The sequence below is a fragment of the Uloborus diversus genome, unplaced genomic scaffold (genome assembly GCF_026930045.1).
Source record: "Uloborus diversus isolate 005 unplaced genomic scaffold, Udiv.v.3.1 scaffold_907, whole genome shotgun sequence".
NCBI lineage: Eukaryota > Metazoa > Arthropoda > Arachnida > Araneae > Uloboridae > Uloborus > Uloborus diversus.
The window spans coordinates 50360-62492 of record NW_026559129.1 but is presented as its reverse complement, the minus strand read 5'-3'; the positions used below and the strand labels follow the sequence as shown (position 1 = coordinate 62492).

General features: G+C 33.9%; 1 protein-coding gene across 1 annotated transcript in view; it reads left to right on the top strand.

The window, feature by feature from the left end:
* Window positions 1-12133, top strand: part of LOC129234013 (mitotic spindle assembly checkpoint protein MAD1-like) — a 71475-nt gene that overhangs the window by 16059 nt on the left and 43283 nt on the right. The window contains exon 3 of the mRNA XM_054867917.1: window positions 3624-3806. Within this exon, the coding sequence (XP_054723892.1) occupies window positions 3624-3806 (183 nt within the window). The remainder of the gene's footprint in view (window positions 1-3623; window positions 3807-12133) is intronic.

The following is a 12133-nucleotide window of genomic DNA, read 5'->3' as shown; positions in this document are numbered from 1 at the left end:
ATCGTCCAAAGATAACTCAACAGCTCATGGGAGATCTTCCGGAATCCAGAGTTTGTCTTTCTACAGTATTTCAAAATACAGGTATTGATTTTGCTGGACCATTTTTGGTTAGAAGCTCAAGAGGAAGTCGCAATACTAAATGCTATATTTGCGTGTTCGTTTGCCTTGCAACTAAGGCGGTCCACCTAGAAACAGTGAGTGACTTAACTAGCAAGGCATTCATAGCCTGTTTGAAACGGTTTGTAGCCCGCAGAGGTAGGCCTACAGAACTCTATTGTGACCGAGGTACCAATTTTTATAGCGCTAGCAGAGAACTTAAGACAGAATTTCAACAATTATTACGAGATGACAACCTCCATCACTTCCTTGCTACAGATAACATCAGATGGCGTTTCAATCCTCCCTCGGCTCCACACTTTGGAGGCCTTTGGGAGTTCGTGGTGAAGTCCTTTAAGTTCCACCTTAAAAGAGTAATAGGTAACACCAGTCTCACGTTTGAGGAATTGACAACGATTGCAACTCAGATAGAGGCATGTCTCAATTCAAGACCTCTTTGTGGACTTTCAAGCGATCCTAATGATCTTAGTGCTATCACACCAGGACATTTTTTGATCGGGAGACCTTTAACTGCAGTGCCGCAACCACAGATTTGTGACAAGATCAGCCATTGCGATCGATGGTGTATGCTTCAGTTTACGATTCAACATTTCTGGAATCGATGGTCGGCAGAATACTTAACAAAGCTGCAGTCGAGATCCAAGTGGTGTAGGGCTAAAGCAAATCTTGACATTGGTGACTTGGTGCTGATAAAAAACAAAAACTTGCCACCACTGCAATGGAAGTTGGGCAGAATTCAGAAAATATTTCCAGGGAAAGATAACAAAGTTCGCGTTGCAGAGGTAAAAACGCAAACCGGAGAACTAGTGAGACCAATTTCCAAGCTGTGTCCATTACCTGTTACATAGTTGAACATTCTAAAAGACATTTTTGCTCTATGTATTTACTCATGTTTTCAGCTTTTTTTCCAGCGTTGTAGAGAGTCATCTTTTCGCTGTACTAATTTGTTCAATGTGTTTATTTTACATATTCTGCAATTTCTTTAAGTGCATTTGTTCTGTTAGATTAATTAATCTAATATTATGTTTAATTATGTTATTGAAACCCCCTCGGAAGTTTCAAGGGGGGTGGTATGTTTAGAATTATTTTTCAATACAGTCCACTGCTCTAGAGGGCGCTTCAGTTCATGCAGGGACGTTGAGATTTTTCATTACTTTTTCAGTTGATTGTGTGTGCGCGTACGAGATGCTTCGTTTTGATCAGAGGTCCCTGTGCGAACTGAACTCTCGTATTATTCGTGTGAACTTACAATAAACGAGAAGTAAGTGATATTCTGTGTTTCATTCACATGGAACAGAAATACAAATGCAAATTATTGAACAAGTCATATGTTACTTTTGTGCAAAATTACATCAATATTTGCTAATGGGGAAAAGCTCTTTTTTTCTTCATTGCACTGCATGAAACAATTGCAAAGAGAAAACAATCCTGTTATAGTAATATCATATATTTCAAAGAAACAGTACTATAAAATTGACAGCTTTAAGTTAGTATATCTTAGCATTTTAAAATCAAATATAAAAAATTAAGTTAGATAATCTTAAGTAAGAGTACTATACTTTTTTATTCTTTTAATCAATTTTTTTTTTTATTTTGTTTCTACGGAGAATGCTTGTTTAGCAAAAAAAAAAAAAAAATTACTTTAATACAGGAACTTTATTATAGCATATTGCATATTTTACTCTTAGGAAACAATTGTCTGCAAAAATTTTAAAGTATATTCGAAAATATAAATTGTAAAAAAGTGCAGAGAAATGAAATAAATCTTTTCGTGAAATTAATTTAGTATAATTTTTATTAAAAAATTATAAAATATGTCTTTGCTTTCTTTCTCTAAGTTATTATTATTTACAGTTACGTGGAGTAGGTTGGTCCGGTCCAGCCTGCCCCACAAAGAGTGAACCAACCTACCCCACCTTCTAGGTCTGAAAAAGTTCTGTCATAATTTTTTTCTTTTTAACAAAAAATGAAAGCATTGCCACTTATTATGAACTAAAGGAACTTACTTTAAGAAAGAAGTTCATTTTTTCCCCGCAATCTTGATGAAAACCATTAAAAAAAAGAAAAAAGTTAGTTTTCCAAAAATTACTCAGGACTACTGAAATAACATTTTCTGGAATAAAATTTGTTCAATATCACTGTACCATGTGATGTCATTGTAGAATTTGTAGGACCATAGGTGCTATTTTTTAGTTATAAAATAAAATAAAATCTATCAATAGTATTAAAATAATTGAGACCGGTCCAACGTACCCCACCTCCCTCTATTAGACAAATTTCAGAAGTCTTAGCCAAAGACCAACTTCAATCGATTTTAATGTACAGCAAAACCCCTCTAATGCGGACACTAAAGGGACAAATTTTTTTGTCCACAGTAGAGGGGTGTCCGCAGGTAAGGGGTTAAATAATGTTATTTGCATTGGAATAGGGGAATTGAAAATTGTCCGCATAAGAGTGGTGTCCACACTTAAGGGGTGTCTGTTAGGAGGGGTTTTACTGTATTTTTTTCTGTAGAAATATTTAATTATAGAACAAAGTATAATTTTATTTTATCTTAATTGCAAGCACTTACTTATACTTTAAAGATGCAGCATTCACTTAAAATAAATTAAACACTTATTTACTGGTATTTTTTTGTAATTTTTGACGATCTTTTAAAGATCAGAAAGAAAAAAATTGTGTGGAAATTTTCTGTTTGCCAAGAAAAAACCTTATTGGAATGTTTTTCGCCGCATTTACAATCCCATTTGGCGCAGTGGCGAACGCTAAGTGCGGTCCCTGAATGAGCTTGTTGCTGGTTATTGATTGTTATTTGTATTTATTGCATGCTGTTTAAGAATTTTATAATTCTAAGAGGTTTTGATCTGAATCTTCAGTGATTATAAGTTTTTAGTTATACATATCTAAAAGGAAAAAAAAAACGTTTTAGCAGGCATATCAGGAAGACTACATTATTATTATTATTTAGATTCTAAGCAAAATCCAATTTTTTTCATTTTGATTTTCAGCTTTTTTAAATTTTATGCTTTTACATCACTTGTCATTTCCAAGTCTTTAAAAATAATCTTTGTGACTAATGCTGCAGTAATTTTGGATTTTTTAAAGAAAATGTCAAAACTTAGAGAATTTCAAGAAAAATGATTTAAAAAATCATAGTTGATGTCAAATAATTTTTGAAAATTAGAAAATTGAAATTCGATCTTTTTTTTTGTCAAAAAAGACTTCGACGAAATTCTGAATTCATCTTGACGGTTTTGGAAAATTCTTTTGGAAAAGTGATTATAAATATATATTTCAATTTATTTAAAGGAAAAATATATAGTAGTTTTCATTGTTCCCCCCCCCCCTCCCCCCGCTCCATCCTTTTTTTTTGGGGAGAAAAAAAAACCTCAAAAGAAAATATTTCATAGGTTTAAAACCTGATTTGCAAGTCTACCTTTTAAAATTATTTGTATTGTTATTGTTTTTGTAAGTTAATGTGTAGTGACTGTTTTGTTTCATTAAAGATTGATTCCCAAAAAATTGAAGAGTTAAATCAGAAATTGAGATGGGCTAAAGGTGAAACAACTCATGCAAAGAACCGTGCTCACGAAGTTGAACGGGAAAAAAAACTTGAAATGGATAAACTAGAGTTTCAAATAATTGCTCTTCAGCAAGAATGTAGCAACTTAAAAATTGAAGTGAATGGAGTAAGTATAATTTTTAAGAGTATTATTGAATTATGTACACAAGCAGGGCCCAATATAGTCTGATTTTACTAGGTACTTTCACAAAAATCATATATTAAAATCTGTACTTTCACCAAAATCCCAATAGTAGTAAAATCAGAAGCTCCAAAGTTAATTTTGAAAACCGGCAGATGCAAAACACAACATAAAAAAATCGGAAGTTTCACAAAATCTGCATTTTAAAGTAGAAGATTTGTTTCCCTGTTTAAAACAAAATTTACTCATAAAATAAAGTGTGAAGCTGATTTATACGAACTATTGTGCTGAAGTAACGACTTTTTCATAGTATTTTAATTCATTTTTAGCTGTTCTTCGCTAAAGTGCGTTTGTGTAATTTTATTGTAATCTTTTAGCATCTGCTTTAGGGGGCCGTTTTCCTGATTATTTCCTGAATTGTAAACAGTGCAATTGCACACACAGACTATTGAGCTGAAATATGATGGTATTTTTTGTACCTCTTTGCTTTTAAGCCCCACTCCACCTCTGGAAAAAAAGTCAAAAATAATAGCAGGTGACATTTGCACTTTTTGAACTAAAATTTAAGTTGCTCTAATTTTCTTTTACAAAAATTAGAATGTGCCTTTGAAAAATTACAAAAACAATGGCATGCCACATCCACCTAAAATAAAATAAAGGTCTCAAATCTTAAATTGCGTGTGATCAAATCGACGTAAAATAAGGGTCTACTGTAATTCAGTCCCATGTGATTTAGTGGCTAGAAGCACTGTCTAACACTCAGATGACCCAGGCTCAATCCCTAGCATAGAAAAAATAGTTAGCTTTTCTTGTTCTATGTGACAGCATGTAATAATCTAGAGGCTTTATGCTGAAATGTAGATAGTTGAAGAGAAAAGTAGATCATAATTCTGTTTAACAGCAAAGCTTATTTTGTGCTCTAATTATGAAGTTATATGCACAGTGTTGGCTTGTGGGAAGGGCAAGAGGGGGGGCCCCTTATTTTTTTCGGACAATAATTTATAACTTCTTATTTATTTTCCCCTCTTTTTTTGTGCGTACTACACGATTGAAATTTAAAAGAAAATGGATTGTACCATATTTTTATGAGTATAATCAGCGTATTATCTGTTAAAAAAGTGTAAAATTAATGAGGTACCGATTATACCCTGCCGCGGTTTATCTGTGTATTTTTTCACCCTCAACACCAATGCATTAAACCTCAATATTCATAGCAGGATTTGCAGAGACAGTTACCCTACCTGTATGCTGTTTATTTTACATAGCCTAAATGTTCTTCTTTCATAATTCAGGCTAAGTAAAATAAACAACATTCAGTAAAAGAAGAAGATTTCATTTGCACAATATTAGACCGTTTGCTCCTTTCTTGACTCTTTGTCTTCAAGTAATTAGCATACTATAATGACACTTTAGAGAAGAAATCATTAGTTTTTAGATTATTTTTTATATTAGTTTTGAATATACCTTAAAATTTATAACTTCTTAGTGTTTAATTTAGTTGCTGAAATTGTATATTAACTCAAAACTTCATTCTTTTGCATCGTACTATCCGCGGATTATACGAAGATTTTTTTTTCTTTAGGTTGATTTTAGGACTTTAAGTTTGAAAAAAATTCCATGGGAGAGCTTCAGAACCTCTTCTTGTAAAAATCTCCAAAGTTCGTTAACAATTGCTTTTTTGGAACTGCAATTTCGAAAAATTGGAGGGGGGAGGAGGAATTTATTTCTATTTATTTTTCAAAAAAAAAAAAGAAACAGGGAAAGTCCCGGAGCTCCATCCCTTACCCTAACATCAATAAATATGACCTATAACCAGAGATGGGCAGATTTGTATTCGTAAATCCGAATCTGAATTTGATTCACAGCACCTCAACGTGTCAATCCGGATACAAATACATTCGTATTGACAAGTGTGAATTCGAATACATTCATATTTGCAAGTGTGAATCCGAATACGAAATTCAGATTCAGGCCTATGAATCCAACTCATTTCTGATTCACATCTACGAATACGAATCCATTTGTATTCACACTTGGATTCACTGAAAAATTCAATTTAAAAGGCCAATATAAATAAATAAATGTTTGTTTGTACTTCTCTACAGTTCGAGTTTTGGGTGTTAGCGAGTTTTTGAATGTATATTTATTGGCGTCAAACTAAGTAATTGACCCGAAAATAAACTTCTTACTATTTAGAGCCCCAAGTCGAATACAACTGGACCCAGGTTAATACCAGGTGCATAAAAAGTTAAAAATCATGGTTTTATGGTCATAAACGCTAAAAATTTACGCTAATTTTTCGTACAATCAAGTGCCCATACTTGGGACAGTTTTGAACTTTTACCTCTAGTAGCATATTAATCATACGTTTTCCATTCAAACAAAGTATTCTGTTTTCAGGATGTGTCTTATTACATCCCTTCAAGACAAGGTATAAGTGTGTAGATTTGTCCCTTTAAAAATAAAACAAAAAAATGTTCATTGTCCCAAGTTAGGGACCTCCATCCCTAACTTGGGACACTTTTTATTTTGATCTTTCTTTCATGTTTTCAGCAAAAGATAATAGTTTGGGACACCGACTGTCATTTTAAAGAAGTTTATTTTACAACCCAATAAAGGAAAAAATATTATTAGATAGAAATAATATGATCTTGTAAACTTTCAATGATGATCAGAATACAAATACAAAAGCAACAACCAACAACAGCCTCTGGGCCCAGCTAGACTGATCCTAGTCAATTTACAATCCCCAGTGAAAATGAATGGCCCTCTTAAAACTATCTACTCCCGTGCTCATTACAACCTCTCCCGGTGAGCTGTTTCAAGGTTCCACTACCCTGCTATAATAATAATTTTTCCTAATATCCGTGTTTGCCTGAGATTTAAATAGCTTAAAACAATGACCCCTTGTCCTGTTTTCAGTGCTAAACTTCAGCCCCGTAACATCTTTCATTTTAATAAATTTAAACAACTGAATCATGTCCCCTCGGTCTCTTCTTTGCTCAAGACTACATTTTTAGCCTTCTAAGCCTGGAATCATAGTCTAAATGAGAAACTCCATTTATTAGCTTTGTAGCCCGGCTTTGAACACTTTCCAATACATTGATATATTTCTTAAGATAAGGAGACCAAAACTGAACAGCATACTCCAAATGAGGTGTTACCAGGGGCGGCAAATAGGGGGAGCAAGAGGGGGCGGTTGCACCCCCCAAATATTTTGCGCAAAATATTAAGAAATCGGGAAATTCAATTCACATAACGCGCGAATCAGTGATCATATGCAATAATTAAAAAAAAAAAAAAAAAATCTGCAGACGATCTTTAGTAAAAGTTGATGAAATTCGAGACCTGTCCAGACACGAGCAACTGTTTTTCGCTATTTAGGGTAATAACTTAGAAATTCATGAATCATTTTCAGAACTTCCAGAATAAAAAACAGATGGAGAATAAGTTTGTTTCAACTGAAGAAGAAATTTCCTCATATGGGTTAAATGCCTCATACTTTTAAGTTCAGAGTTAAGATGATGCTTCTGCTTCTAATGTGAAAGGGCAGTGCACAGGTGTGACTGGCCCGATTTTTACGAGAAGTTCCTTGGTATTTTGAGTTCATTGTTGCGATTATATTTAAAATGTACGTTCAGTTAGTGAGTGAACATTGATTCCTTCTGTTAAGAGGCATATTTGAGCAATTCAATACATTGTATACTTTCATGGAAACTTCTTACAAAAGACACGCTATTTTTGAAAAAAATTCGTGCATCAACAAGTACTTTTGTTGGGTTTACTTTTGTATTTCTTTAACTGAGAGGTACAAAATGGTATTCAAAAGTTAAAGCTAGAACTCTTGATTGAGCTCCTATTAAGAGTTTCTTGTTAATTTGGAATTATTAGATCCATTTAAAAAAATATTTAAAAAAGTGACAAAAATTCACATGATGATGCAAAGTCCTATGTTTGGCTCAATATTTTGTATCAAATAATAGATTCATTCAGTTTCTAATGAAATTAACACAAGATTTAGTGATAAATCTAAGTTCAATATTATATGTGCAGGTTATTGAACAAGATAAATAAAATATTTCAGTTACATGTAAAAGTTGTTGAACGAAGCAAAAAGAATTGTTTTGTGAAGAGCCAGTGTACTTCAATGATGAAAAATGAAGACTAGAGCACAAATTTTAAACTTGCGTGGTTTTTTTAAAGAGAATTTTTAAAGATGCATTTTCTAACATAACTTTGTAGCTTCAATTATTTTTCACCAATTCCAATCAACTCAGCTAACTGTGAAAGATCATTTTCGTGTCTCAGAAGGTTAGAGATTTTTTTTTTTTTTTTGGTGCATGATGGGACCAGCAAGACTTTTATCTTCAGCTATACTGCCAAGAGCATGCCACTGGACATTGACGGAATATAGTACCAAGATTTCCTTTTTTTTTTCTGGATTCCAAAAATCGAAGATTAAAAATTTACTTTAGAAACGGCCGTATCAAGATCTTTTCCGTTACAGTTACTATAAAATAAATTAAAAGCGTGGAAATTAAAATTTGAATTTCTTTAATGACCTTACTTAAAAAAATGTACTGGTATTTTATTCCATATTGAGAAAATTCATGTTTAAAAAACTCGACCCCCCAAATGAAATGTTGAAATGCCGCCCCTGGGTGTTACCAAACTTCTATATAAGGGCAGAAGAAAATGAGAAGGAATGTACACTTGCCTCTGAAAACATTAAAGGTCTCCCCTGCCTTCTTAATTCTTTCGAATGTAATATTTCTGCTTTCCCCTCTTGGAAACATAAAAGCAATTGATAAACCCAAATAATTATTAGCACAATTTATTTTTAGTTTTTAATGTTCCTTATTTCACATCATTTCACATTCCTTTTCATTCCTTCATACTAACGTTAAATTCACTTCAAATGAATTAACCTGATCTATACTTAGAGACTCATTTTCATTTGTAGAAGTAACAAATGTATTTTTTTGACGAAACGTCTTTTGTTCATGAATAGTTTCAATTTTTTTACCAATGACAACCGTTCTGTCTTGTTATGATATGACATATTTATTGTCATCAAAATATCACTGAATTTATAAAATTTTGTATTCATACGCTTTTATTACTACAATTATACAGTTTTTTTCCCTCTATTCTTTATGGACACTCTTTATGGTTTAATTCCTTAACTTGGAACAGTGTCCCAAGTGTGGAACATATTTGCAATTTCTCAAATTTATGAATAAATAAGTTCAACTGAATTAGTTGGGTGCAAATGAATTTGTCCAAAACAGACACAGGTACATAGTCCAGATGAATTGTGAAACGAATTCAAACTAATGCTGCTCAGATAGCATAGGTAACCAATGTTATTTCCACACTTAAAAAATTGCATATTGTTTCGAAACGAATTGTGAAACAAATTCAAACTAATGCTGCTCAGTTAGCGTAGGTAACCAAAATTATTTCCATACTTAAAAATTAAATTTTTTGTGAAATTTTCAAACTTGTAAAAATAACCCATAAAACTGATACATCAAAGTTCAACTCGCATAGCCTTGTACGAAAACTATTAATTTATTCTATAACACCATTTATTCCTTACTGGTAAAATACCAATAGGTGTACCAGCCCTCAAAACTAAGAGTACTGTTCCAAGTATGGGCACTTGACTTACAAATTTGTATTATGAACAAGTTTATCAACCTTTCAATCAAGTTAGCGTTTTCATTATTTACTTGTGAGTTTACTAACCAAATGTTTCACGAAAAACAGAAAATGCGGAAAAAAAAAACCTAGATATCACAACATTTTGCATTGCCAAGGAACGGGAAGATACTGTTATACAGTGTGTGTTCATTCCATCAAAGGCAGACTGTGATTTCATAAGATTCTTACATACACAATAGTGTTAACATCACACAGCAACATCATGAATAAGAGTGGGCATTTATACGTTAATGTTTATACGTTTTTGTAATTCTGCGAACGCTCAAAGTTTGGAAGTTGAATAAGATGACCATTAAATTTAATATAGAGGCTTTTGTAGGGTCTAAATGAGATCATAAGGCTGAATCGATTGAATATTTTTATTATACAATTCAAATTCAAATGATAAAATTCAAGTAAGTACCTCAATAATATATAACTCAAATTCTAAATTTTCATTGAACTTATTGAAGCATGAAAAAATGAAGAAAGGAAAAGTTACTGAAAAGGAGAATGAATTGAGGGTTTTTGTTATTAGAATGAAGCATTTGCTCGCAAAACCACACGTTGTTAAAATTTCTCGTCACTAAGCCGATTTGATTTTGGTGTGTTCACCATCGTCGCATATGAAAATAGTCTTTCAAGTGGTGCACTTGATGGCAATGGGATATTGTATTTCTTAAAAATTTTGTGAATGATGGGGTAACTTCGAATCACCTCCAAACTGGACTTCTTTTCTTCAAAGTGCCATTTCATAATAATGCCAGCCTTGTTCATAAGGTATTTCAGAATGAGATGGAGCGTCGCTCTCGTTCTCCCCAAAATCATAGAAATCTTCTAAGGGTGGATCTGTTTCCATGCTGTTGTCCTCGTTTTCGTCTGGGTCGTTCGCCAAGTATTCGTATATAAGGCACTTGAAATGGGTTAACAACTATTCAACTCGATCATTGACACAAGGCCGCCATACTTTTTAAAGTTTTGGATAAGAAAGAGCTGCAATAGTTGCAATTTTCCCTTCCCCCGGTTTCAATTCGAAGAACGTGGCGAAGCGGCGTTTCACACGGTTCAGGTAAGCTGTTGCAATCGGGCCGCAATGTTGCAGATCAGACGTAGCCAATTTCTGGAGTTTCAACCTTACAGCTAAAATAGTCGGCAATAATGATCCATAATATGCTTCTTTATCCCTTTGTAGTATATCTATTGCCTTGGCTACTGGTTTTGAACATTTTACAAATTCTTGGAGATAGATGAATTCCTCATCGCTAAAGGAACACGTCATATGCAACTTCAGATTAATTTCCTCCCTGTGGTGTTTTACAACCAAATTCACCTTCAACGAATCATAAAGGCTGTTCCACCGGGTTTCAGTGGATCTGGGTAGGGATCGACCAATAATCTGTTCAAGCACTTCTGCGGTTTTTGGTCTGTTTGAAATACGCCACAGGTTATTGCACTTTTTCATTGCTGACTCATGCAGAGAAAACAGGCCTAAGTTTGATTTGATTGCTTTCTGAATGTCAGTGCTTGCACATAATGCCAAGGTGTGAGCACAAAACCTTAGGTGAAAGGTAATGCTGCAACAACATCATCGTCAACCAACACCCACAGTTCGTCATCAACGTCACCTTTATTATCCAGTTCTTCATCACAATTGTCTTCTACATTCGTGGATCTCAGATGAACTCCAAAAACTGTGAAAGCTTTTAGGAAGTTGCTCCCATTGTCAGTTACAGTAGCCACGATCTTATCCGGCGATAATCCATATTTACAATTAATCCCATGTAATGTGGCAGCAATCCCATCGTAAGTATGCGAACCTTTGAATCGGCTGCACGCTAAAGCTGTTGAGTTCCTTTTGTTGTTTTCGTCAATCCAATGAGCTGTGACGCCAATAAAACTCTTTCCCGAGTATCAGATATCAGATGTTGTGCACAGCCAAGGTACAGACTTGAATGTTTCCCTTGTGTCTTCAACGTGTTTTGAATATTTTGTATCTAGACTTCGTGTTAAAGTTCGCCTGCTCATAACCTTCAACCCTTGGTTACTTATGTTTAGGAAATTAAAAATTTTGTGGAACGTTGGGTCATCCACCATCTGAAGGAGCACCATAGCGTGGATGACGTAATCAATAATTAAACAGTCAAATCTTGATTGTTGGGAGATAGACGAGGATACATGGTGCCGAGTTTCGCGAGCCCGGTGGGGGTTCGTGATAACGAATTCTTCTCTAGCACATATAAGACTAGCTTTTAATTCTCCCATGGTATCAGTGGAGTGGTATCGTTGTGAATGGCATATTAAATTCAAAGTATTCAAAATGCTCACCTGACCTTCTTTAGTTTTTGAGGGAACATACGCATCATATTTTAAACAGAAAGCTCGAATAGATTTATGAGAGGCTATCTCTAGGGAAATAGCATCGGCATTATCACTCACCGGCTTGAAAAAATCACCACTTAGTGCTGATCTTGGCGAAAATCGCAATTTCTGAAAAGGTCCGCATTCCGAATTCAAAGAATTGTCCTTGGAATCACTCAGAAGCTGTTTACTTCCTGAGAAACTCATCATGTTTAAACTGTTCTATTTAAACTATGCTAACGAACAAT